Below are 25,983 nucleotides of genomic sequence, written 5' to 3' on the forward strand. Positions count from 1 at the left end.
TTGGGTGGGAAGGGACCTTTGAAGGTCCATCTAGTCCAACACCCCTGCCATGAGCAGGGAGGTCTTCAACCAGATCAGGTTGCTCAAAGCCCCATCCAACCTGGCCTGGAATGTCTCCAGGGATGGAGCGTCTCCCACCTCTCCGGGTAAAATGGCCCCGTGCGGCCGCCCACCCTGAGCCTTCAGCCTCACCTGGCCAGAGACCTTGTCCTCTTCTTCTTCTGCAGCTCCAAGATTTCCCCAAACTGTGGTGTTTTGCTTTGAGTCGGGCTCGGAGCAGCAGGAAAGGGAAAACCGGGAAACCCCACTGGAACCAGAAAGAAGACACCTCCTCAGAAGAGCGTCGCTGTGACGCTGCCAGACCACCCAGGGACACGCAGGGGGTGCTCAGGCCCCTTCCCAAAATGTCTGAGGGTTGGACATTCTGCTCCTCTAGCAGCCCCATCGTGTCCTCCCCAACACCAGCACCATTTCCAATGTGGTTTTCCGACTTCATCATCATCATGATGGTGAGGAAGGAGGAGCCGGGTGGTGCCGGGGAGGGGACAGGTGTCATTTCTGAGGGGAAGAGGGGGAGGAGAAGGCCTTGGCCCACCATCCTCCCACTGTACCCTTGGGCACATCCCACCCCGGGGCTCTCTTTTGGTGACACCAACAAATCGTTAGGACAAAAGGCCCTCAGGAGTTGGCCTGAAGCTTTGGGACAAGTCGGAGCCTTTTGGCGCTCAGCGTCGGCCATTTCCCCACAACATGGCAGAAGTTGGCTGCCCGTCCCATGGAGAAGAGCTGGGAGCTGCTTTACCTTTCCCACCTTGCTGGAGAGGTGGCAAACTGTCTTTTCTCGTCTGCACATCCTCACCAGGGACTTGTCTCGAGGTCTTGAGGAGAGCCCTGGGTGGGTGTTTGGGCACACACTCCATCACAAACCTGGAAAGAAGGAGAAGACACCCATATGACCCATGGCACCACCAGCACTTGCCACTTGCTGCGGCCACTTGCCCGCAGGCAGAGTTTGGCATTGCCATGAAGGCCATTGACTTCCCAAGTCTACCACATCCCATCCCCAAGGACGGGCCTGGGAAATGGAGTCGCCCAGCAAAGAAGTCCAGGCCACCACGGGAAGAAATGTCATCCAAATTCCTCTGTCTTTCCCCTCAGAGCTGCCTTATGGGAGTGACTGCGGCCTGGAGACATCATCAAGAGTCGCCGCCTGGTGTCCCCAGGACACCCGCAGCGGCACAAGGAAGAGATGCTACCTTGGGCGTTGGCATCAAAGAGCGGCTACAGCCGCCAACGTACTCACTTGGGAAAGAGGATGACACGGCCGGAGAAGCTCAGTGAGGCCACGGGTACCACTGGGGACACAATCATGTCCAGCAGATGGGGGACCTGCAATGGAGGAACACAAAGATTCAGGACATCCTCAACGTGGTTGAAGCACTGCACACTGGAGGATGCCAAAGACAGCAGGACATCCTCAATGTGGTTGAGGGTCTCAGTGTTGGAGGAGGCCAAAGATGGCAGGACATCCCTCCACGTGGTTAAAGCACCCCACATTGGAAGAGGCCAAAAACGGTGGGACATCCCCCACATGGCTGAGGCACTCAAGTGTCGGAGGAGCTTGAGGCAGCAAGTGTTGGCAGGACCGTAACTCTCACCTGGACCGAGTGGCTGAACGTGTCCTGAGGGACCCCACACAAGCAGTGCCAGAACACTGCCGTGGGACCGCACGCACCACAGAGAAACCAAAATGCTTACCTTGAAGACAACCTTCTCCAAGTTCTCCTTCCCAGACAGCCTCTCCAGGAAGCTGCGGTAGAATTTCACGTGCACTTTCGTGCCTTCGATGAGAAGCACCCCCACCTCCCTCAGGATGAGGGCCACACTCTCCCCCTTCCCCAGGCAGTGCGAGAGGAGGGTCGTGGTGCCTTGGATGCAGTCCACCACTTTCTGCCGGGACACGGCGGCTGCCACGGCCACCTTGGAGTACTTGAGGGGCTCCAGCTCCTTGTTGCCTGGAAGAACCACAGGAGAAGGATGGAGACGCTCACCCGGTGGCCCGTGTCCTACAGCTTGTGTGTCACAATCATTGCATTGCCCCAAAAAAACTCAAAACCACTCAATTATTGGACTTTGGAGTTGCTTCAGAGAAGATGACCGTGCAGTCAGCCATCTTACCGGGCAGGTAGTCCTTGTTGTCCATCAGGTTGTGGACAACAGCAAGGTTCCTGGCCAGGTGGAACACCGGCTTCTGGATAGTCAGGGTTTCATCTCCGACCTGGACGCATTCGAGGACAGTACCGAAGGAGCCAAGGGTGGGAATTCGGACGCCCTGCAAGTGGACGAGAAGGGTGGGAGGGTGAGGACTGGCTAGAGGGAAGATCTGGAGGTGACCTCCCCCATCCAGGGATGGTGCTTGAGGCTGGATCCTGCCCTCTCCCACCGTTTGGAGGCACGAGCTGGGCGGTGGGGAGAACTTTGGGGAGGAGATGTTGAGTCCTTCCCCTCCTCAGGAGAAAAAAACAGCACTGGAGTTTGGGCAGAACCAGGACGAGGCCATCCCGGGGGGGTCTCCAGCGACCTGGATCAGCCCTACCAGAAGTGACACCAACATTGCACAGGCCCCGTTTGGCCATCAGTGGGGACTTTTGGGGTGAGATTCCTATTTTCTGAGGAGTTGAAGGGTGAGAGCAGGCCACGCCCCAGGGGGATCCCACCACCCCTCATGGTGCATGAGGAGGACGCGGGTGTTGCACCACCTTGTGGAGCAGGAGTTGGTCTTGAATGTAGCCAGCCACTGCATCCCAGACGGCCGTTCGCTCTGAAAAAACAAAGAAGAACCAGGTCAGGCCCCATCTCCACCAGCTCTCAGGTCCACCCCAAACATTTCCCCCTTGAGCCTCGACGCGGTGGCAGACGCCAAGTGTCATGGCTGGCTCCGAAATGGTGACAAGCCCTTGAGTCTTGGCTGCCGGAGAGGTGGCTGCGGTTGGCCGTACCTTCAGCGGTGACGCTGGACATAGCGAAGGTGTGCTCCATCCCATCCCAGAAGTCCATCTTGGTCCGCCTCACGCTGGCAGGTCGGTTCTTGGTGGCGACAGCCATGTTGGAGGTCATCTTATGGACGTTCCTCCAAAGTGTGGGACCCACCACCCGGTGGGCCCTTTTATACCCCCTGAGTGGGTGTGCCACGCACCTCTTGTGACATCAGGGTGACATGTTCATCGCTGATTGACTGACCGTGGTGACACGGCAACCGCCAACCTCTGGTGGGGTGGCCATTAGCAGGGAGAGCTTCAAGCAGCTCAGGATGCTCCAAGCCCCGTCCAACCTGACCTCGGACCTTCCAGTCATGGACACACAGATTGGTTTGGCTTGGAGGAGACATTTGAAGGTCCATCTCGTCCAACCTCCCCTGTCTTCGGCAGGGGCATATTCCAGTAGAGCAGGTTACTCAACGCCCCATCCAACCGGACCTTGGATACATCCACTCAGACCCACAGAATGGTTTGCATTGGTTGAGTTGGATTTTTGGGTGGTTTGGGTTCCAACAGACCAGGTTGGTCCCAGCCCTGTCCAATCTGACCTTGAACCCCTCCAATCAGACTCATAGAAGGTTTGGGTTGGTTGAGTTGGATTTTTGGGCTGGAAGGTTTGGGAACCAGTAGAGAAGGTTGGTCCCAGTCTCATCCAGCCTTACGTTGGACACTTCCAGTCATAGACCCACAGAACGGTTTGTGTTGAAGGGGACCTTTGAAGGTCCATCCAGTCCAACCTCCCCATCATCGGCTGGGACACCTTCCAGTAGACCAGGTTGGTCCCAGCCCCATCCAACCTGACCTTGAACACCTCCAACCGGACCCAAAGAACAGTTTGGATTGGATTTCTGGGTGGTTTGGGATCCAGTAGACGGGGTGGGTTGCAGCCCCATCCAACCTGACCTCAGACACTTCCAGTCATGGACCCAAAGACTGGTTTGGGTGGGAGGGGACCTTGGAAGGTCCATCCTGTCAAACCCCCCAATCACTGCAGTGGCCGAGAATAAAAGTAGTGCCACGAGTGGGGCGGGTGCTCCTGCGTTATTGTATCTCATCCTATTGTATTATTTTATCTCTTTCGTTTATTTTGTTTTTTCCTCTTGAGCTGTTGAGCAGAGATGGTTCTCGTGCTCTCTTCCCATCTCGGGGGGGTCGTTGGGCTGCGGCGTGGGGCTGCAGAGCCCGGGAGGAGAGGACAACCCCGAAGAAAAGGTCCCCTTGCCGCCCTCCACCAGCAGCGGTGGGATGGGTGCAGGGACCCTCCTGCCATCGGCTTATCCCGTCCCCTGCGGGAGCCTTTTTCTGCAGCAAACTGACCCAAACCGACAACGGCACGTTGGTGCTTCTTGCTAAATGGGGAGGGGGGAGAAAAACAAATCTATCAGTTTGCTCTGTAAGGATGGAAGCAGCGCATCCCCAAACAGGGCCAAAATCAGGCGGCTTTTACAGGATGGGGTTTTGCAAAGCTGCTGGTGCCAGTGCCCCATGGTGACGGTCAGAGGGGGAAGAAACTGGTTGAGCCCTTAAAAAGAGGAAAAGACAAAGGCTCGGAGGTAGGGAAAGGTGCAGTGCCGGGGTTTCCTTGCTGCTGTTCCTCCGGGATGCCCGTGCGCGTCCCCTCCACGCTGCCCTCCGGGCAGGACCGTGCTCGCTGCTCCGGCTCTGCCTCCCTGGAGGGGAAAGGTCCCGGCGCAGGAGAGTCCCCATCTCTCCCCCCTTCCCAAAAGAAACTTTAATTACCGGAGAGGTACATTATTACGCCGGTGACCCACAGTGGCTGTGGGGCTGGGGGGCTGTGGTACCAGCCCTATTGCTGCCCTACCCTTAAAATGGAATTATACACTTCTAATATAGGACAATTTGGTTTTCTTTTTTCCATTTTGTTTTCCTCCCTGTAAAAGGAGGGAGCGGGGCTGAGCTTCGCTCCCTCCTGGCAGGGACCGGGAGAAATGAGAAAATCAGGATCTAATTTCTCATTTTTCAAAAAGTCTCCATCTGACTTTCAGAAGCTTGAGACACTGGCGTTTTTATAATTTCAGTATGTTATACAGCAGAAGGCCAACACTTTTGTTAGATTCATGAAAAAGTTAAGAGCCCCTGGGAGATAGCCTCCCAGCCTGCAGTTCCTAGACACATCCAGGCTTACTACAACTGTAATTGAGAGCTGGAAATCTTTTTGCTGGTTTGTCCACTGCACTTTGGCTTGTGCTCAGTAGCACTCCAGTGTCACATGCAAATCTATAGCCTGGGATGAGCCAGTGACTTGGAATCCACCATGACGCAAGCTACAGCAAAGACACACAGATATGCCCAGTGAACATTGTACCTCCGAGTGGCTGCCAAACCTAGTATGCTAAGGGAATTAAGGCAGAATCTTACTATTGACAACTAAGCATTGCTTCAATCTTGCAAATGATGCTTTTTTTTCTCTTTTTTAACCTTCTTGCTTTAACTGACATATCTTGATATCTGTAGAAACCCGATTTCTTTCCCAGAAAGAAAGAAAATAGGACTCTGGACAATTAGAACATCTTCCTACTAATAGTAGAGGATGAAGAGGACAACCTGCTTACACTATATCCTTCAAGCCACTTCCCACTGCTTAGGTTCATCTTGTATACTAATTGAGACCAGGCTCGCTCTTAATTTATTTTTTAAAAAGCCATCTCCTTATACAAAACATGTATTAAGCAAGAGTCTGCAATTTACCTTGGGCTGGTCACATCATGGGTATTATGGAACAACTTCTGTATCTTGTTGCTAGAAACAACTCCCACTTTCACCAGGTAGGAATAGGCTTCCACGTGAAAAGCCCAGAAGTGCTTCCCTTTGGCAATCCCGGTGTCGCCAATGATGTAATCCAGGGTTGTGTAGCATCCGACCTGCATGCGCTCAGACCCCAGCAGTAGAGGAAATCCAGCCCTACTTTCCACAGAGGTTCTTCCTGGGTTCAGCAGGAGATGTTCACTGTTGTACCCGCATTTGTCATCAAAAAGAAAACTGAGAACTGAAAAACAGCATCCCAAAAAATTTTCTCTTAGTTAAGTATTTCTGTGCTTATAAACTATATTTTAAGTCACGCTGGCACTAGAATTCCTCGCTTTTAAAGGCTACCGGGAACATTACGCAAGCTAACACAGTCTCAGTATGCTACCTACTTAACCTGTTTGTTAACAGTGCTTTTAAACATTTATACAACCGGTAACAGTGTAGTAGAAGTCTGGGAGCTACTGGAAACCACCTACAGCTCTTAACACCACCAGCAGCTCGTGGACATAAGAAAACCCAATACCTGGGGCTGGAGGCGTACGCAAGATAACTTCTTGGCTCCAAGGGCTGGAGATGGATCCTTTATATCCTCGAACTCTGAAGGCATAGCTGCTGTCGTCATCGAGATCAGATATGACTTTGCTCTTGCTGCAAACTTCGATCTCCTGCCACGTTGTACTCTCCTCTTCTCTATGAAGCTTATGATACTCAAGAACATAGATATCAGCTGAGTCTGTCTTCCCAGGGCATTCCCAACTGATCAGAGCTTTGTTGTACATTTTGCTCTGCTCTTCATTGATTTCTGGTATTTCTAGACCTGGAATGACAGAGATTCAGGAGAAAAAAACCTCAAATGTAGATACATGTTGTTTTAGAATTAAACACAGAAGCCCTTTGTTGAGTGGCTACAGCACTGGGGGGACAGTGCGGGGGGGGAATCTGACTCAGTCAAAGAGTGCAGATGAGGATGGGTCTGTTCATGCACTTAAATCCTTTCTGGTTTTACTTTGAAAGTTGTATTATTTATTTTTGCTGGCAACTAAAAAACCATATAAAAACCTATTCTTTTCTGTCATGCAATCACGACAAAAAGCTGCTAGGAAGACCTAGTATTACTTAACTACAATATTTTGAAAGCCAATGTAAACTGGTTCTGAATGCCATGGCATCTTAGCTTCTTTATCAAAGCTGAAGCTAGCATTGCTGCCAGGTAACGCCTTGTGAATCACAGAGGCAGAAGGGACAATGCAAGTCACAAGATTGAGTTCTGCAACTGCAGCCCTGCACAAGTTTTGCCTCTTTCCAGAGAAGCCCTTAAAGCTATAACTCAAGAAAGACCTGATGCTCTCATAATTTGCCATTGGAATGGAAGGACAAGTCACCAAGGATCTCTTCTTGCTTGGCTATGTCCATCACAAAGTCCTCGAAAGTAGTTTCAGCTGCTGGCTTGAAGCTCTTCAGAGATTCAGTAGCTTTTTGGATTCTGAAAGCACAGAAGCAGAGGGATGGCAGAAGAGGGAAAAAGGAATTCACATGGGTGCATTCCTTAAAGCAAAACCGCTAGGTTTTGCTTTAAAAAAAGTTCTCTTTTCAGGTACTTACTCATGTGTCCCAGAAACTTGTCTCTCTAGACAGAATTAAAATGCAAAATGTAAAGGCCTTTTGTACATCAGTGTAAAGATAACTAACAGGGAATCTTTTGGTTGGCAGAGCATTTTAACAATTTGGGGCATTACATTCAAAGAACAAAATAGGTGTGAAGCGCTAATGGAGCACAACTATTCAGATCAAAGAGTTTAAAGCCAGAAGAGACCTGTTAGATTAACTTGCAAATACCCGATGCAATCTCTGAGCAAAGGACTGTATCAGTGAGCTGAATGGGTTACCCTTCCACTGCAGTCCTACTGAAGAAGGCTAGGCGTTGGCGCAGGACAGAGCCCCTCCTCTGGGCTGTTTTTTAACGCACACTGTAATATAGGAATTTCTACTGAATGGTACCGGGACCGCCTCTGAGGCTCTGCAACACAAAGTACTTGCATTCAGTACTTTCCTAGCAGGTGTCCAAAGAATATGACTGACCAGACATCCCTGGAACAGTACCTGTACCTCGAACGGAAGATAATTAATAAGATACCTGACGTGAAGTTGTTTTGCTGTTTGAACAAAACAAGATGGATCGGTTTCTTTAAGCAGTTCTTGAGCAAGTCCTACAAGGCCATTATTTTCCAGGAGCCCTTGAGATTCTTCTGCTTGTGTTTGCAATTTTTCCAGCCTTAAATTCTTAGAAGCTTCAGTTGCCCTAAGAGCTGCGGATTTCTTCTCTTCCAGGACATGAGATAATTTCTCAAAACTCTGAGATGCTTCTTCTTTAGCTCTTTCACTGTTGCACTAGGAGGGAACAAAAGACATTTTAGACGGATCCCACAGCACTGTGGCTGTGTACAGAAATGTACTTAGGGTTGTTCAAGAGATCAGAGCAAATTAGTCATCTGTTTGACTGCCAAGACTAACGAGCTTTGTTATGCTCTTCAACACTGAAAATGCAATCAGCACTGCACCCAAGCTAGTAAGCGTCTCCTATGTTAACACAGAGAGGAAAGAGCAGGAAATTATTCCTCCGATTATGTATTTAGTTACGCACAGCGTTTGTCTAAATAGTTCATGGAAAAGCACTGTAAAAGCAAGTCAGCGTCTGAAGTCTTCATGCCCAAGATCTAGGTGCTCTTCCACCTTCCCCAGTCACCCTGAACTGGGAGTCCAGCCCAGTTTCTCCCCTATGCCCTGTAGTGCCACCTCTGATGAGTGCCCTGGATTAAAGGAACTATGAAGCACAAAGGCCATCTGCAGCAAGATACAGGCAGGGCCAGGAGCTCCTGCCAATTTTTGCCATTGCGTTTTTCAGCTCGTATGTGAGCTCCCAGCTCTGACTCTTCTGCAGGGAGATTTTGCCCTTAATTCTGACTTCACTGCAACATCCTCAAGGTAAACAGACAGCATAAATTGTGCAGCACCACTCATATGCAAGAGCTGTAAGTCTAACCCACCTCTCTTTGGGTAAGGTATCAAATAAGCTTTATGTCAATTAAATTCACAGCAGCACCCAAAACTTAACTTCCCTCTGTAGGTTGCCCAAATTTCCCACACTGTCAGGATTAGGTCTTACCGTCTGTGACTCAGAACCAACACAAACTGTTCAGAAATGGTTTTGCTGGCTAACAAAAAAAACCCCCAAAGGATCTGGAACACTTCACTGTTCCATTTGGAGTCCCTGCTGTGTCCTTGCGAGGTCCATCCCCAGACAACCCACAAGCCACTCTCACCTCTGTTTCTTTCAGCAGCAGATCCAGCTGCGTGATGCGAGCTTTCACCTGGCTCTCCTTACTGATGAGGTACTCGATATCTTTTGAAAGCTTCTCCTGTTAAAATAAAACAGCAAACTGGCAGGCAGAACAAGGGCATCCCACCCAAACTGACAACAAGCACAGGTGGGCCACCCAGCCAGCACTCAGTTTCTGTAGTTACGAGGACAAGAGCCTGCCATCAGTTATGAGCAGCAACCCTGCGGAGAACTGCTCAGTGACCCGCCATGACTGGCCCGGGACATCAGGCCACTGCCATGTGCAGGACTGGTGGCACAGCCTCTGAGGAGAAGAGGTGACAGCCTCAGCTGGCTCATCCTTCCCCAGCCACAGCAGTCACCTTCTCTCTTAGGCTAGGAACACGAGTCTTCAAGACATTACCAGAACTAATAGAAAAGCCTCATAGGTTATTAACTCATCTGTAGTAAGGTTTGCTAGAAAAATGAGTGGTTGGAAACTTGAACTTAGGAGTGTCTCTGCACTTCCTTAGTTGCAAGAGTTAACAGCTGTACAGGAAAAGCCTTGCAAACAGGCGAGGAGGCCAAAGAGCAGAAGGCAGGCTGGGATGGGCTTTTTTTTTTTTTTCTCTCCTGTGAGCAAGAGAGGAAGCAAAGGAAGAAGAGGAGGCAGCAGCAATCATTCTTTAATAACAAAGCAGTGTTTGCAAGTCTGCCCTGTTGTATGGTGCTTAGGGAATCAACAGCTCTGCAACTTCAAAAACATACAGCGTCCCAGCAGATAACTGCCGATGCAGATTCTTCAGGAGTGCTTCTGAAGTATAAGCTAACCCAAGCCACAAGGACACTTGCCTTAAAAAAGCCAGATTGTAAACCATTAACTTCTTAAACCTTCTGCATTGGTCAGTACTGATGCACAGTTGGCTAACATAAGGTGGAAGCGCTTTTAAGGGGTTCTGTTTGAAGCCTCATAGAAAATATAGTTTAGTTTCTTAGCCGCACACTATGTCACACTAATATATACATTAACAGATGTTGCACAGCAGCATGCCTCATGACTCGTTCAGTGTCCTCCAAACACACGTCCTGGCATCCTGCCAGGGGAAGTTTGCCCTTAAACCCGAGGCTCAGTGCTCTTCCCCCTTCTTAAGGCCAGGTCCAACAATATTTACTTTTACCTTAAAGGTTTTGTAGGCAGTGCTTATGGTTGTTACTCTGTGGTTTGCATGACATCCACCCGGTTTACATAGACGACAAACAGGCCTTCTGCAGGTTTCACAGTACATGTTTACCCTCTCCATTTCATGTTCTGGACACATCAAAATCTGGAAGAAAAAAAAAGAGAGCAGAGAGAATGCAGGTGTCCTTCCAAAAACTGAGGTGCTCAACAAACCACCAAAACACTCAATTATCCCACAGCAGCGTCTGACTTATCAGTGGGTATTTTTTATATTCTGTTTATCTTCCACCTTTTACATTTGTCCATGCCAGTGAAAGCCAGCAGATGAAAACAAACAGTTTCACCAGGTTTACAGTGAGTGAACCTGTAGCAATGTCTGTGTACACATCACATAGCCTCCATACTGCAATCAACCGTTTTGCTAATCCCTGAAGTTGTCTGCACACCTCAAGCTCCCCGCACTCCAGTTCGGAGATGTAAATGCAACACATAACATGTCCACCCTGTCAAATTTAACCCTGTTCACACCGGCATCTCTTGAAACAGCTATGAACTGTTTCTTAAAGCAAGAGTTGACATAATACTGTAATGACTGAGGTCTAAGCTAGACTCTGACCAGCCACATAGCCATTGCTCTTGGAGCAACAAATGAAACGCAGCCACCACCACCAGTCACAGCCATCTTAAAGACAAAAGGCCCCAGTGTTTCAATTTTTCTGTCTGACTCCAATTACAAGTTGCTTATGCTGAGCGCTAATTCCAGCAACAGCTTAAACAGCACTGTAAAAAACCTGGTGTTCACTAAAACTCATCTTTCAAAAACTGAGCGTGTTGAAATAACTGCTCAAAGAGGGAAAAAGTGCCGCTCAACTCCAAGATCATGCAACAGCTAAAGCCATCTAAAAGGCACATAAAGTAGCATAAACACGGACACTCAAAGCTAAGGTTGCAGACCATCTCCAAAACCAACTCTCAAGCTCCAAATGTTATCTTAGGCTATGGTGAAAAGCCCAAAGACAAAGGAAATGTTCAGGAAAATTAGCTGTGCAGGCAGACATCTCCAAAAACTGCAGTCATGCTGTTAGTCTGTGGAAGCAGTTTTTCCACAGCAGTGCACAGTCACACCTAACGGAAACTGCACACTTTTATTCATCTCCTCGTGTAAGTAAGAATTACAGCCTGCAAGCTAGAGACCGAAGAGGTCAGCAGATTACCTCGTCTAGTTCTCTCAGAATTCAAGAACAATCAGCCCAGTATCTGCTTCTCCCATCCCCACCACACACGTTACAAAGTGCTCTCCAGTCTGGTTGTGAATGAAAGCGGGTTTATGAAAGGTGGGTTAACCTTGACCAGCAGCCAGACAACAACCAAGCTGCTCACTCGCTCCCCCTCCTCAAGATGATACGAGGGGAAAGATGATCATGGGTCAAAACAAAGACAGGGAAATCACTTACAAATTACCAGTTCATTGCCAAGTCAAGTAGACTCGGATAGTCAGAAACTATGACTAAATATTTTAGACCATTCCCCCACCCCACTTTTTTTTTTTTTCCCCTAGGCTCAAATTACTCCTTCATTTGCATTTGCATTTCTTCTTCTCACTCCCGCCTGGAGAGGCACACGAGGGATGGGAAATGGAGGATTACAGTCAGTGCATAACACTCCATCTCTGCTACTCCTTCCTCATTATAAGTTTCCTCTCTTCATCACAGGTCCTCTCCACAGGAGACCAAGGTGTTTGTGGCCAAGGGGATCTGTTCTCATTTCTTTCTGTCTTACTTTTGTCCTCTACACTCACAGAATGGGTGAGGTTGGAAGGCACCTCTGGAGACTGTGTAGTCCAAGCCCCAGCTGAGGCAGGGTCAGGTACAGCAGGTTGCTCAGGACCTTCTCTTGGTGGGTTTTGAATAACTCCGTTATTAGAGACTCCACCACCTCTCTGAGACACCTGTTCCAGTGTTTGTTCACCCTCAAAATTCAAAGCTCACTGGGAACTCCTGAGGCTTTGGAAGATCTCCATTGGTGGAGAGTTAACAACCTCTTTGGGCGGTTGCAGTGTTCCAGTGGTTCCAGAGTTTGACAACCTTCCGAGTCTACTCACTGGGAACTCCTGAGGTACAGTTGGCTCCCTTGCCTTCATTCCCTCCCATCAGGCATTGAGACACCTTAATAAGGTCTCCCTGAGCCATTTTTTCTCCAGACTGAACAGCCCCAGATCTCTCAGCCTGAAGAGGACTTCAGGTGTGTAGGGGCCATCGTGTCCACAGGCAGGTCCATGAAACTCTCCACGACAGCGGAGACAGGAGATGTGATGGGACACCGTACCACAGACCTATGGCACATCCTCCGCTTGAACGGCAGGTAACCGTGGCTGAAGAAGACACCAGAGGGGAAGGAAACACTGGAAACTCTTGGGGAGAGTGAAAGAGGGAACGGGGAAGGAGGGCTAAGACAACAGTGACAGGAAAGGAGAAGAGACAAATTGTCCCTTCCCAGGGGCGGGCTCACAGGGGGCGGGCTCACAGGACACAGCCAAGGGGGGTGAAGATGTCCATAAGAGCGTCCCACCCTGTGCCTGAGCTCTGCTTCCAGCAACAATGGCCCAAGGAGCTGCTCAGACATGCAAGTTTATGCACGTACCTTCAGACAGCGCTGAGTAAGAAAGCAAGGCCTGGAGTTACTAGGAACCAATTAAGGAAGCTAATTATGGCCTTCAAGCATGAACTGAAGTCCTCCAACTTCTCCAATAACCAAAGCACCCACTGAACCTTGCTCCCAGACAGAACCGCTGTCCTGAGGATAACAGTTATTGCCCACCATGTCAGGGATGAGGTGGACTCTCCTTCCCAGGCCCAAGGGGGTTAAACCCACACCTTAGACTGAAATAACGACTTTTCAGAGCAGCACTGGCACAGTTGGAAGCCCATCATCACCTGAAGGGCTCTGAGCTTTGCACCAGGCCAGTGCCCCTGGACGCCACGGCCGCGGCACGAGGAAGCAGTGACTCGGGGCACTTACAGTCACCGTGAGGTTCTCCCAGGTGATGCCAGACACATTGATCTTGTTGCTCTCCCAGAACTGCAGGGTTTCGTTGCTGGGATGGGTCGGTGCCTCACCCTTACAGCTGGGAGGAGAGAAGCCAAGACAGAGGTGAGGGGAAGGCATGGAGGTGCAGCCCTGAGCTCCTGCCAAGGGGCAGCGGCACTTTAGGAGGAAGAAACCCACTAGGAGATGGTGAGGAAGTCCAGCTTGCTGTGCGTGTGCACAGGGTAGGCCTCTCGCAGGTGACTCAGCTTCTCCAGAGCCTCATAGATGAAGATGATGCAGATGAGGGAGGCGAAGGCTTCTTCGGTGAAGCGGGTGATGTAGCACACCAAAGAGCTAGCGTCAGTGGCCACCAGCACTATGCAGAAGAAGGCAGTCCACAGCCCAATGCACGCCCATAGAGATAGGAGAGCGCGTAGTCCCTGGGAAAGCAAAAGAAAACGCAGGGTGGAGAGGGCAGCAAGAGGCTCTGAGCCATGCCTTCCTTTGGGGAAAGTCGGCAGCAATTCAGGAGCGTGTCAAGGCTGCGGATGGTAAATGCAGTTTCCACGTCCTACGACAGACAGCCTCGGGGCTGCGGCGCAGGGTGTGGGCCCGCAGGAGGAGAGGCCAATTATTTAATTATCATTCTTTAACAATTACCTTGTGTTAATGCCTCGGAGGCTAATTGAGGTCAGGTCCCTGTTGTGGAAGGTGGTGTTCTCCCACATCACCCCGATGCCCTAACAGCGAAACCGGCTGGGTTTGCACCCAGTTACCTGCTGCCAGCAAGTTGGGGCTTCATAATAAATTTAATTGCAATAAGAGAGGTTAATCTCCCATCACAGTTGCCACAACAAAAAGACTGTCATGGAAAATATCCATTTTGCCTGAAAAGCTCCTGCTTTTTCAAAAATCATCAAAACATTTGACCAGAGAACTGTTTGGATATGTGGGTAAAATATATTTCCACTTCCAGCAAAAAACATGCAAAAAAGTGCCCGAGTTTGTACTGAGAGGAAAGCAAATCTTCCCTCATTCCCAAACCAGAGTCATTTGTCTCATCTTCCCTGTGCAGCCCATCTCGGGCATCCATATCCTTGTGGTTTCTCCTCCTCCTGCTCTTTCACTTTAACTCTAAAAACCCTGAACCACCCATCCATCCTTCAGAGACCGAGGGCTCCTGCACCGTCACATACTAAAGCAGCAGCGCGTGATGTCTGTGACACAGAAGACAACTTAAATCTACCAACTACCACTAAGAAAAACATCTTTTCTCCATCCCTGCCTTCTTCTGAAGGCGCTCGCAGCACCTGGCCGCAGCAGCCAGCCTTACTTGCAGAATTTGTAGAGGATCTTCTCGAACACGAGGACGGGGCCGGTGCTGCCGAGGATGGCGAGAGGTTGGCCAGCAAAGAGGAAATACACCACGCCGGTCACGGATGCGCCCAGCAGCGACTCCATGGCACTCTGTCCAGGGAAGAGAGGCAGCAGCGAGTAATTAAATCATTAGAGGGAAAACCACAAGTGCAAATTCACTGCAGCAAGGACTTTTGCATGAGTGTTGTCCTCCCTCGTGCCACCCAACAGAGAGAGGTGCTCACTATGTGGCTGTTGGTCGCCTCCCCCAGCAGTCCCCCAAAGGTGATTGATGACGGGGGACTTGCAGGCACAGTAGAGGAAGAGGAAGGACGCCAGACACTGTAGGCTCAGACCATCCCGAAAGTCACTCCAGAACCAGGGGGCTTTTCGCTTCACATCCCGGATCAAACATCTCCAGAGTGGGAGACTCCACAACCTCTCTGGGCAGCCTGTTCCAGTGCTCCACTACCCTCAAACTGAAGAAGTTCCTCCTCATGTTAAGATGGAACTTCCTATGTTCAAGCTTGTGCCCATTACCCCTCGTCCTATCAATGGGCACCACTGAAAAAAGACTCCTCCCATCCCTCTGGCATCCTCCCTTTAAGTATTTGAAAGCATTAATAAGATCCCCCCTCAGTCTTCTTTTCTCTACACTAAAGAGGCCCAAGTTCCTCAGCCTTTCCTCATATGAAAGATGTTCTAATCCCCTAATCATCTTCGTAGCCCTTTGCTGGACCCTCTCCAGCAGATCCCTGTCTTTCTTGAACTGGGGAGCCCAGAACTGGACGCAGTACTCCAGATGCGGCCTCACCAGGGCAGAGTAGAGGGGGAGGATGACCTCCCTCCACCTGCTGGCCACACTCTTTTTGATGCACCCCAGGATGCCATTGGCCCTCTTGGCCACCAGGGCACATTGCTGGCTCATGGTCATCCTGTTGTCCACCAGGACTCCCAGGTCCCTTTCCACAGAGCTGCTGTTTTCTTGCAACGGGGCTGATCGTGCCCGATGTCTGCAGGTGGCTGAAGTTTGAGGAGGACGTGGAAGACGGCAGCGAACGCTGGAGCAAGCCCTACGTGGCCATCGATTGGCACCAGTTCAGCCCTAAATATTGGGCTGGCCCCTCTCCCCCAGGTCTGGCCAGGCTTGCACAGAGCCATGGAGAAGGAGAACCATCTGTTCCACCTCTGCATAAGGATGGGCCACTTTCCTTCCCCATATTTCCATTTTTAAAGGCAGGATCCCTCTAAGGAAGACCAGCCTCAATCCATTATGCCTTCAACTGCCTCCCAAATAATGCCACTTTCCCTCAGAAGAACAGCAAACCACACCAATCAGCCACACGGACCTGCTTGCAGAGGACCCCGGCACCCACGCAGCCCCGAGGAGGCTCATGAATGCTGCGGCGGGACTTACAGTGGTAGCCCTGCTCCATTGGGGCACAGTCCTCCCGTTCCTTCTTCCGATGCTTCTGGCGGTGGGGTCGGTGGTGCCGGTGGCTTTGCCTCACCAGCGGCATCCGCATGCCCATGGACAGGGTGTGGTGGCCTGCAAAAAAAGCAGCGTTCTCATCACTCTCGATATTGCGGAGACGGTTGACGCCGCTGCCATGATTAAACCAGCACAGCCATCCCAGGAGGAAACACCAACTTCTCTTCATTTTAGTTTCACTGCATTCCTGAATGTCAGAGACCCGTCCCTTTTTCCAAGCCTGTTTTACTCTAACTTTGCAACAACAGAGCAACAACAAGCGATGGCTCCGGGTCACCTAAAAGTGCCCTGAAAGTATCAACCCTCGTCTCAAATTCCAGCTTCGGCTGGACAACACTCAGACCTGCTCATTAAGCAGCCACAGAAGGTAATTATTTTTAAAATCTTTGTCGGCACAAGGCGACAAGAGGAGATCCAATTAGTCCCGTGATAATGAAGTCTGGAACAAAAAAAAAGAAAATCACAGCCCTGTGTCTGCAGCCATCAAATTATTCTCCTGACCTCTCCAAGCCAAGAGCAGCCTCTGAGAAAACAAGCTGGGAACTGCCCAGCTCCGTGGCCAACACTCACACCACAGATGCCGCGGGGGCTTTTTCCCCTCTGTCGAAAAGCCACAACGTTAAAAAAAATGTGAAAATAACTGTGCTTGTTTATTTAGAAGCACGCCACGTTTCGCTGCATGTGATGCGTACACTGAGCACAGGACGCGGCAGGGACTTTGCGCAACGGGAAAACGCGTGGGGCTGGTGCCACCTCTCCCGACTCACCTTCCAGCTCCTCCTTCTCATAGTGAATATTGGCAACGGTGCTCGTTCTTCCCTGGTCCATCACCGCCTCCTCGGCGTGTCTCTGTTTAGCGAGAAGAAGAAGGTACAAGTTGGGGCCAGGTGAGGAGAGCTCCCTTACGTCCTCCCAGTCATGACCCATCCCCGCGGCCACGCGAGCCAACAAGCATCACACCTCTGCGTGTCTCCTCCTTCAGGCACAGCCCTAAAAACACGGACTTGGAGGAGGTTTTTTTTCCCCTACCCAAATAAAACCACCTGTAATGTCACCTGTATTGTATACACCGTGAGTCTGGAAGGATTTACTAAAAGGGGAGACAGTTGAGTGTTTCAAACCAAAACCAAACGTCCTGCTTCATTCTTGTGGTTCCTTTCGAAAAATTAAAATAGGGATTTCCAAACTGGGGGTGGGGTGCGGAGACCCAACCCCACACTTTTGAGCACAGCCAGTTTCATTCTCCAAACGTGATACCTGCAGGACTCACTAGATGGCACTTGGCCACAGGACATGGCCACCACCAACCTCCAAAGGCCCTCAGAACCTACAAGGGTGAAGCTTCGTCTTCAGCCCAACCAGGCTCAGGCTTCTCTTGCTGCAAGCCCGCTTTCCACACAAAACTGCATTTTTCTCCTCAAAAAAAAAAAAGCCAAGGGCTGACAGCTAATGCCCTCCTTGGCTGAAATACCACTGCCAGCGCTGCACAAAGAGCATCTGTGCCTTAAAAGCTGAAGGAGAACTACAGGAGTTCTCTTCTCCCCTTGCCCCCGGGGCTGGGGAAGCATCACTGGGATCACCGCGCTCAAAGAAATAAAAAACCAACCACGTCTCACACTCGAGTCGCAACTGCAGCTTTGAAAGGGCCTCCAGGAAACCCTTCTCTTTAGAGAAGAGCAAAATACCGGAAATCTGCTTTTTATCCCCCAAATTCCTGCTTCGACCGAATGGCATCACCTGCCGCCGCGCAGCAGCGACGCTCGGGGAAGCTCACACCTCCCACTCGCCAGCCAATTTAACGAGCAAAAGGAACAAACGTTCCCATCTGGGAATGAGCTTTTTCTGGCCCCCGAGTACTTTGTCCTTCGCCGCCGCTGCCAGGTGCCTGGAAAACATCAAAGCATCGAAACTGGGCTGGGAAAGGGGATGGCGAGCTCACTTTTGAGTTTCGGAGCAGAGAGTGTTGTTCCATCTCAAGAAAACTTCTCCAAATTATTATTTTGCTGCAGCGGTTTTTTTGTCCTAGCAGGAGAGAGAGGGATTTTTGACTGTCCTGCCTCAGTTTACCTGTCTCAGTGCAACTCCTCCAGTTAGAAAGAAAAATCTTTCCCTGGGGAAGCGTTGGTGTAATTGAGGATGAGGAAAAGTACAAAGCAGAGGTTCAGGTCCGGCTTTGAGTCCTCCCGGTGCCGGGGGAGGCCAAAAGCATCGCACGAGCAGGCAAACTTCCCACCTCGGCCCCCTCGTCCCGTCACACGCAAGCTGGACTGGCCACCAGCAGCAGGAGGGAGGATTAATGTAATTAATCTCGAGCAAAGTGTAATTAATAACACTGATCCCAGTGTTATAAGGGGATGAGGGGCCAAACTGGGGGAGCTGCTCTGGTGGCGGAGCAGGAGACCCCCCTCCTTGCCCCTCTCCATCTCCATCCTACCCAGACGACGCCACCGGTCCTGTGGCTCCCTCCTTTGCTATCGTGGGGGTCAGCACCGTCCCTGCGGGGACCCCTCTGGCTCCTGAGCCAGGATTTGGGCTGTGACGGGGACTGGACCCGGGAGAGGACACATCTCCAGAGCCCCAAAGTGGGGCTGTGAGGGGGGGGGACACGCAGGTCACAGCTGAGCATCACCAGGACGTGACCGTCATCCCTTGCTGGCGGAGACGCAAATTCCTCTCAGTCTTTGCCGTGAGCTGTAATTTCAGAGCAGATTAATTAATTCCCCACCTCTCGTTTGCCCCCGAGAGCAGCTCCTGCAGCCGGGTCCCATGGGTGCAGCGGGGGGGCGGACAGGCCCTCCCCCAGGCTAAGGAAATGCAGAAAGATGGGGGGACCACCCAGCCACCTCCTGCCTGCACCCCAACACCAGGCGCATCCGCACAAGCGCCCGGTGGGACAATAGCTGAGGTGACCGGGTGGCATGGGGCTCTGTGGGGACAGTGGCCTTTGTCCCCCTGCTCTGAAGGGCCACAGCATCACCAGGGGGTCACATCGAGATGCGGAGGAGGGGACAAGGAGGGGGGGTCTGGTGGGGAGACCCCCAACAGGCATCGCCCAGGTGCCTCCCTCCCACACCCACCTTGGGTACCCCTCACCTCCCCCTTTGAGCCCCCACCCCTCCACCTTGCAGATGCCTTACACCCCCCTTTAGCGGCCTGCTGCCCCCCCTCCTTGCACACCCCCAGCACCCCATTTTAGACACCTACCACCCTCCTTACCCCCTCCAACCTTGCAGATGCCCTTCACTCCCCTTTCCATGGCCCTCACAGCCCCCCCCCTCCCCCCCGTGCAGATGCTTTGCCTCCCCCATTTGCCCCCACGCCCTGCTCCCCCTGTGTTTCCTCCCTGCCATGGGAAATGCCGCAGTGAGCAGCCATGGAGCATCCTCCAGCCACACCGGCGGCACGGCCCGCCCGGGGGTACCGGGCATCCCCCTCCCTGCCCCGGTGCCGCTGCCTCCCACCTGACAGCTGAGGACCCCATCGGCCCATTGCTGCTGGCGGGCATGGCAGGGCTGGGGGGAGATAATTGCTTGATAACGATACTCTTAAGACATCCAAACAAAACACCAACAAAAATCACTACGATCACAAAAATGAATAGGTTTCGCAATAGGCTTTGCAGCCGTCAGCTCAGGGCAAACTCAAAGCCATGCAAGATTTTGTTCAACCATCCGACTTCTATTGCCTCTCGTAGATTTCTGCCATCCAAGTAGAAGGCAAATTAATTTTTCTTATTTTCTCTTTTGACTGATTCCCTGTCCAATCAACACACCAAGGAGTAGATCGCATGTAATGCCATTCTCCGTGTTCTGCCGTCTTCCAAACTGAAGGGAACTGCATTCGAGAAAGTGCTCGAAAGCCCAGCAGCTATCACCTCTGTTTTGGACCCGCGCTTCAAGGAGATGCAGTTTCTCAGCCCCAGCCTGAGAAGCGAGCTGCACCAGCCAGTGAGAACCATGCTGTTGTGGGTTTGCAACCACCAGTCCCCATCTGCCACCCATTCTGGTGTGCCAAACTCGGATTCCAAAGCCACAGGCGCAGATGCCGGCAGCCAGCTGCCTGCTCGCAAGGACCCATGCACCAGCGCCCCATCTCAGAGCATCTATGACATCCTTTTGGGGTAGGACCCGATGGAGAGCATACCCGAGATCCACCAGCAACTGGAAAACTACATCCTGGAGCCCCTCTGCAAGCGCAGCACCAGCTGCTGCGCTGGTGGAAGAAGAACGAGCATCGCTTCCCGGCCATGGGGCGGCTGAGCCAGCAGTACCTCGCCATCCCCCACCACCGCCTTCCTGCCAGACCATGCCTTCGCTGCCGGGGAAAGCACCCTGGAGCATCGGTGCACTGTCCTGGCGCCGGAGAATCTGGTCCAAATTCTGTTCTTGCATCCGCATTCTGATTTTTTAGAATGCACAATTTTTGGGATGGCGACTGAGAAATTAGGTCTTGTGGTTCCCATTGAAACACCCATTAATTCATACAACCAAAACCCAGCCAAATGAAAAGGCGATGTTAAACCTCAGCCCCGAGGGAAAAGAAATGTGCCCAACGAGGTGCTAAAAGGCGCTCTGGCAAACCACCCCCCTCTCCAAACTGCAGTTTGCTCCAGGAAACTGACAAGTTTTCTTCCTCTGCAGCCTTAGCGAGGCTGTAGATTTTTCCACCCTGCAGGGAAAGAAACAATCCTCAAAAGCAGATGTTATTCTGCCTGCAAGGAAAGCTTTAAAATATTTTTCTTTTTTTAAAGGCAGAATGCCTAAATGGAACATCCGAGCTGGTTTCTCCATGAAAATAACACTTTGCACTTGCACAGCAAAGCAACGCTCATTAACCAATCTCGTAAAGCTTCGCAGGCATTAAGAAACACTCCAAGTAACACACCTGCGTGCACCCTGTAAGCACACGTGCAAAGAGGAATCCCTGTTTACGCACCCCGGCTATATCAAACCGCACTATTTCCCTCACAAGCCATGATGGAAACGGGCCACGCTCCCATTCCTCGGCTCCAGAGCTCCAGCGATGCCGGGATCATGCCAGCCCTCAGCCGCTGCGGGCATCAGCTCTGCTAACACCCCGCTGATGGGTCAGCGACAGGAATCTGGGAGCAGGAAGGGGATTGTACCACCCAGGCTCCCGAAAATCCCCCGCACTTAAGAGGAATGCGAATCTCAGGCTCCCCTAAGCCACCACTCACCGTGACCACTGCACTAACACCCAGAGCAGTTTTTAAGCAGCACGCACCAGGTTTAACCTCCACGCCTGAGAAAGTCCCTGTCCTAAGGGCTGCCGGTCCCCTCAGCCCAATGCAGGAGGCAGCAGCAAACCCCTCCAGACAGGGCAAGAGGTGCTTGTAAGAGTGACATCCAGCTAATAACCAAAAAGCACTTAAACCAACCCCAAACTTTGGAGACATTTAGTCTTGGGCCAGCAGCAGCATGTTGCTCAGTAAAGCACGCTTCCACGACTCCCCTCAATTAACTGTCACCTCCAGAGCCTGATCTCTGAAGGTGAGAAGTTCCTTTAGGTTGACTCTTGACATCCCTTTCCCTCCCACAGGCAACGAGACCCCAAGTATTTCCACTTGAGAGTGCAGTTCCCCTTCCACGGGCACCCAGCTCGCTCTGCAGTTTTGGATTATCACTCAGCAGGGAGTGCGGGAGTCGCGGCAGCAGTTGCATCGATAAGCAATCTGTGCAACAGTTCCTAAAACAGGGGCTGCCCACAATCAGAAGTTGACTCTTTGGTACAAACTCCCTCCACACCAGTCATCACACAGGGGGAAAAAAAACAACCAAGCTATTGTAGGGCTCAGTATTACCCATTTCTCCGCAGCTGGGCAGAAATACACACTTTTGCGGCTTTTCCCACACTGGAAAATTCAAAGCATTAGTACTAAGAAAAAGACTTCTTTTTCTAATGCCTCCGTTGGAGGGCTCCGGCACGTGGTCTGCAACGAGCGAATATCCACACAAAAACAAGCCCCAAAAGTCCCACAAAGCTGCTCTACCTCTTACGGTTTATTGCTGGGGTCCCCACCAACACCTAAACCCACGTCCCACCCCCCACACGGTACATCCTTTGCCATTTTGAACTCTGCTGCAAAACATTTTACCATTTTCCACCCCTCTTTCTTGGGAAAAGAAAGAGGGAACGAGACAACTCCAAACTGCTCTCTTTTATTTGATTTGCAGTGATCTGACAACCCCAGCCCTTCCCGCTGCCTTAGGCTTTGGGAAACAATTCAAGGGTCCTCAGCCACCAGTAAGGAACGAGCTGTTATTCATGGGCCAATCAGTAGAAACAGCAGCCCCGATCATTAGGAGAAAGTCTCATTTTTCAGTCATGGATTTTCACGGGTTTTGTTTCCAGGCCACCCAAACAGGGCGCGCTTTTATAGCCATCAGCAATTAAATTCTCTGTCCCTCCAGAAAAGCCTTTTCCTAAAGGCGCTCTCCTTCCAAGGGCAGACCCACAAAAAGAAGCCCACACTGCTTAATCCATTTCACAGAGAATTTCAAATGCAAACAACAATTAAACAGGACGTCTTTTCCCCGCTTCAGGGAAAGCCAGTAATATAGACCTTGGCAACAGATTTAGCAAATCTATCATTGTAATGCCTTTGCATTGCCCATTTCCACCTGGAGAGAAGGCTGAAAGGACTCTCATAAAAAAAAACCAAACCAACCACAAAACATATTCCTGTCTAGGGGGTAATTTTATGAAACGATTTGAACACCTAAACGATTCGAACATCTTTTTACAGGTACAAGGCAACAAGAAACATTCTCGAGGTGAAAAAAAAGAAAACAACACCTATTCACCTCTTTACCCCAAAGACCTTTTAACCACATGGATTCCACCACCAATACACAGCTGCTAAATATCCCCGGCTGCTGCCGATCCGTAAGAAACCCTTCAAAATACAAGAGAACGCCGAGCCCGGCATGCTGACGGTGCTGCCAGGGCTGTGAGTCAGAGCTGGACAGAGTTGCAGCCCCTGAGGTTGAAATCAGACCCACGTTTAGGCACAACCCGGGGTTTTAAGCCTCGCTACAAACCAGACCCCCGTTTTCAAGAAAAACAGGGAGATTCAACTCAAAATAAACCACGTTCTCGACGCCAAAGGGGTCCATGGCCGCCGCCGCCCTTAGGGCCAGTTCCATGGGGCTTCGCTTGACCTGGAGCAGAACTCGTGGGCGTGAGGACAACGAGCCCCTTACACAAAATCTAAAGAAAAGGAAAATTTAAATAAGAGTTGCTGTTACTCACCCACCAAAGCCTAACCACTACAACTGGCCCTTTCACAGCCAGGCCTGATCGCAGAAGAAAACTGAAATATCCCAATTCCCGGTTCAAACACAAGGCGTGGAGCTGCCCAGACCCCACGTGTGGGCTGGGCAGACGGGGGGGCTCTTCTTCTCAAATCCCGCAGGAACAGAAAGGGCAGGAGTGTTCTCCCAGCCCTGGAAGAGGCTGTGGGGAGAAGGTGGGAGGGAGGAAAAGGCTGCCCAGGAGTGGAGTCGGGGGAAGGAGAGGGCTCCATCCATAGGGGAAATGCCATTCCTGGCCACACAGGAGGCTGCGGGACCACCCTGGGGATGGATTTGGGGGCTCTCCCTGAGGGAAACCCCATTCCCGGCCACGCAAGAGGCTGTGGGGACACCCCGGGAATAGGTTTGGAGACTCTCCCTGAAGGAAACCCCATTCCCGGACACGCAGGAGGCTGTGGGGCCGCCCGGGGGACAGATTTGGGGGCTCTCCCTGAGGAGAGCCTGTGGGGAGGAGGGAGGCGGGGGCCGCCCCAGGGCCGGGGCCACTCCTGGAAGGGGAGGGGGGGATCTCCAGCCGCCCACGCGGGGCTCCCCGAAGCCTGAGGAGATGAAAAGAAGAGGAGAAAAGCCAAGAGTTCCCTCACCGCCATCGCCTCTCACAGCCCCGGCCCTCCCCGCCGCGCCTCATGGCGGCTGTGTGCGGTGTCACCTGAGCGGGGGGCGGCGGCTGAGGCAGGAAAAGGCGAGAGGGGAAGGGAAGGGCGGCGCCATTTTGAATGGGAGGAGAGGGGAAAGGGGGGGCGAGAGATGGGGGGGGGGGGGGGGTGGGAGCGAGGGTGTGAGGGGAGTAGGTGTTGTGTGAGGGGGGAGTGAGGGGGGAATGGGTTTTCGGGAGAGGGAGGTTTGCAGGGCTGTGAGGTGTCTGTGAGAGAGGAGGCCCCGGAGGGAGGTGAGTGGAAAGGGCTGTGTGTGAAAAGAAAAGCTTTAAGGACAGGCCGGGCTGGGGAAAGGTGGTGGGCCCTGAGGGAGGGCTTGGGGAGCGGGGCTAGAAGCGTGGGTTTGGGGGCAAAACTCTGGGAAAGAAACTGCAGGACAGGGCCAATCTGAGTATACAGTTTAGCGAAGCTTCAAGGAAAAGGTGACCAAACGCGCCTCTTGTCCTTTTGAGAGCTGGTTTTGTCTAAGTTATTCATGTGAGTGGACTTTTGCCACATGGGATGGGAACTTTCGCTTCCCGGGATAGCTGATGCCCCCGGATAACCACTGCCCGCGAAGCACTGCGAAACCCCGTGATCAAAAATGAGAACAAAGGCCGGGTTTTGCCTCTCAGAAGGATCTCTAAGCCCCATCTCCAAGCTATTTTCAGTACCTTTCTGGTTGTTTTCTTCCCCCCCATCCCCGTGGTGTCCGTCGGGGGGGCTGGCGGAGCTCTGCAGGCGGATGTCCGGCTCATTTTGGGGAGAGCTGGGATGGTTTCGGGGGGTCCCGGCTCTTTTTGGGGAGGGCTGGGATGGTTTCGGCCTTGCATTGCCCGACGCGGAGAGAAGCTGTGGTGCGGGGCTCGTTCTCCTCGGCGCGGCGCGGCCCCGCCCCCTCGCTCGCGTTTGCCGCGGCGACGCAGGGGGGCGTGGCCCGGGTTTTCGCCTCGGCACATGCGCGGGTGGGCGGACGTGAGGGGGAGCACTTCCGGTGTACGGCGGCGGGCGGGAGCTGTGACGGTCGGTACCGGGGGAGACGGGGGGACCGGAGCCGAGGAGGGCGGGAGCGGGCGGGCGGGGTGGCGGCGGCGCGGAGGTGTGCAGGGCCAGTTCGGGGGTTTGTGGGGTGGCGGTACCGGGCTGGGGGGCTCGGGGGGCGGTCTGGGACTGTTTGGGGGGGCAGAGCCGAGTGGGGGGTCCCCGGGGGAAACAGGGCCGATTCAGGCCACCCCCCCCGTCCCCCGCTGCCGCCCCCTCACCCCCCGCTCGCTCCCCGCATGTGGCGGCAGCCCCGGCCGCAGCGCAGGGTGCCCGGGGCCGGCCTGGCCGGGCGCTTGGCTCCGCTCTGGGCTCCGCTCTCAGTCCCCCCCCCCCCCCGGCAGGTCAGCCCGGCCGTGCCCCCTTCGCCCGCCTCCAGCCCGCGGCCGAGCCCCCCCAGGTACCCCCGAGATGGGTCGGGGGGTGTCAGCGCTGGGCCCCCTGAAGCGGGGGTGGGTGGTGGGCACGGGCATTGCTGGGAGCCCGTGGGCAGCCCTGGGACCCCCTTAAAGCCCACGGAGACCCGCGGGGCCCCCTTGTCTCCCCCAGAGCCGACGGGGAGCCGTAGCTGTGGAGTCAGCTTAAGGAGTCTGCCCTAAGGACTGCTGCTTTTTGGAGCGTTGGGGGAGGGGGAAGGTTGTCGGTGTGGGGAGTGGAGGTGTGTGGGAGGAGTCCCGTGTCTTGAGGGAGGTTTGGGGATGTTGAGCAGATTTGGGGGAGTGGGGGAGGGGTCCCGTCACTTGGAACCCCCTGGTTCTTCTAAACTGTGGGAGGCAGCGGGCGTAGGGGGAAGGC

The 25,983-nt window shown here is 52.6% G+C and overlaps 1 protein-coding gene across 1 annotated transcript; it reads right to left on the bottom strand.

Annotated features, from left to right (window-relative positions):
* Positions 1-5,743: 5,743 nt before the first annotated feature.
* LOC309685244 (E3 ubiquitin-protein ligase TRIM36-like) lies at positions 5,744-23,032 on the bottom strand (the record flags this gene model as incomplete). Its single annotated transcript, XM_082501048.1, has 7 exons — positions 5,744-6,045; positions 6,331-6,624; positions 7,166-7,290; positions 7,942-8,195; positions 9,128-9,223; positions 10,302-10,448; positions 23,003-23,032. 7 exons carry the CDS (start codon positions 23,030-23,032, stop codon positions 5,744-5,746), a joined length of 1,248 nt encoding a protein of 415 aa, XP_082357174.1.
* Between the last annotated feature and the right edge of the window lie 2,951 nt (positions 23,033-25,983).

The sequence above is a fragment of the Vanellus vanellus genome, assembly GCF_965231255.1.
Source record: "Vanellus vanellus genome assembly, contig: HAP1_SCAFFOLD_36, whole genome shotgun sequence".
In the NCBI taxonomy this organism is placed as follows: domain Eukaryota; kingdom Metazoa; phylum Chordata; class Aves; order Charadriiformes; family Charadriidae; genus Vanellus; species Vanellus vanellus.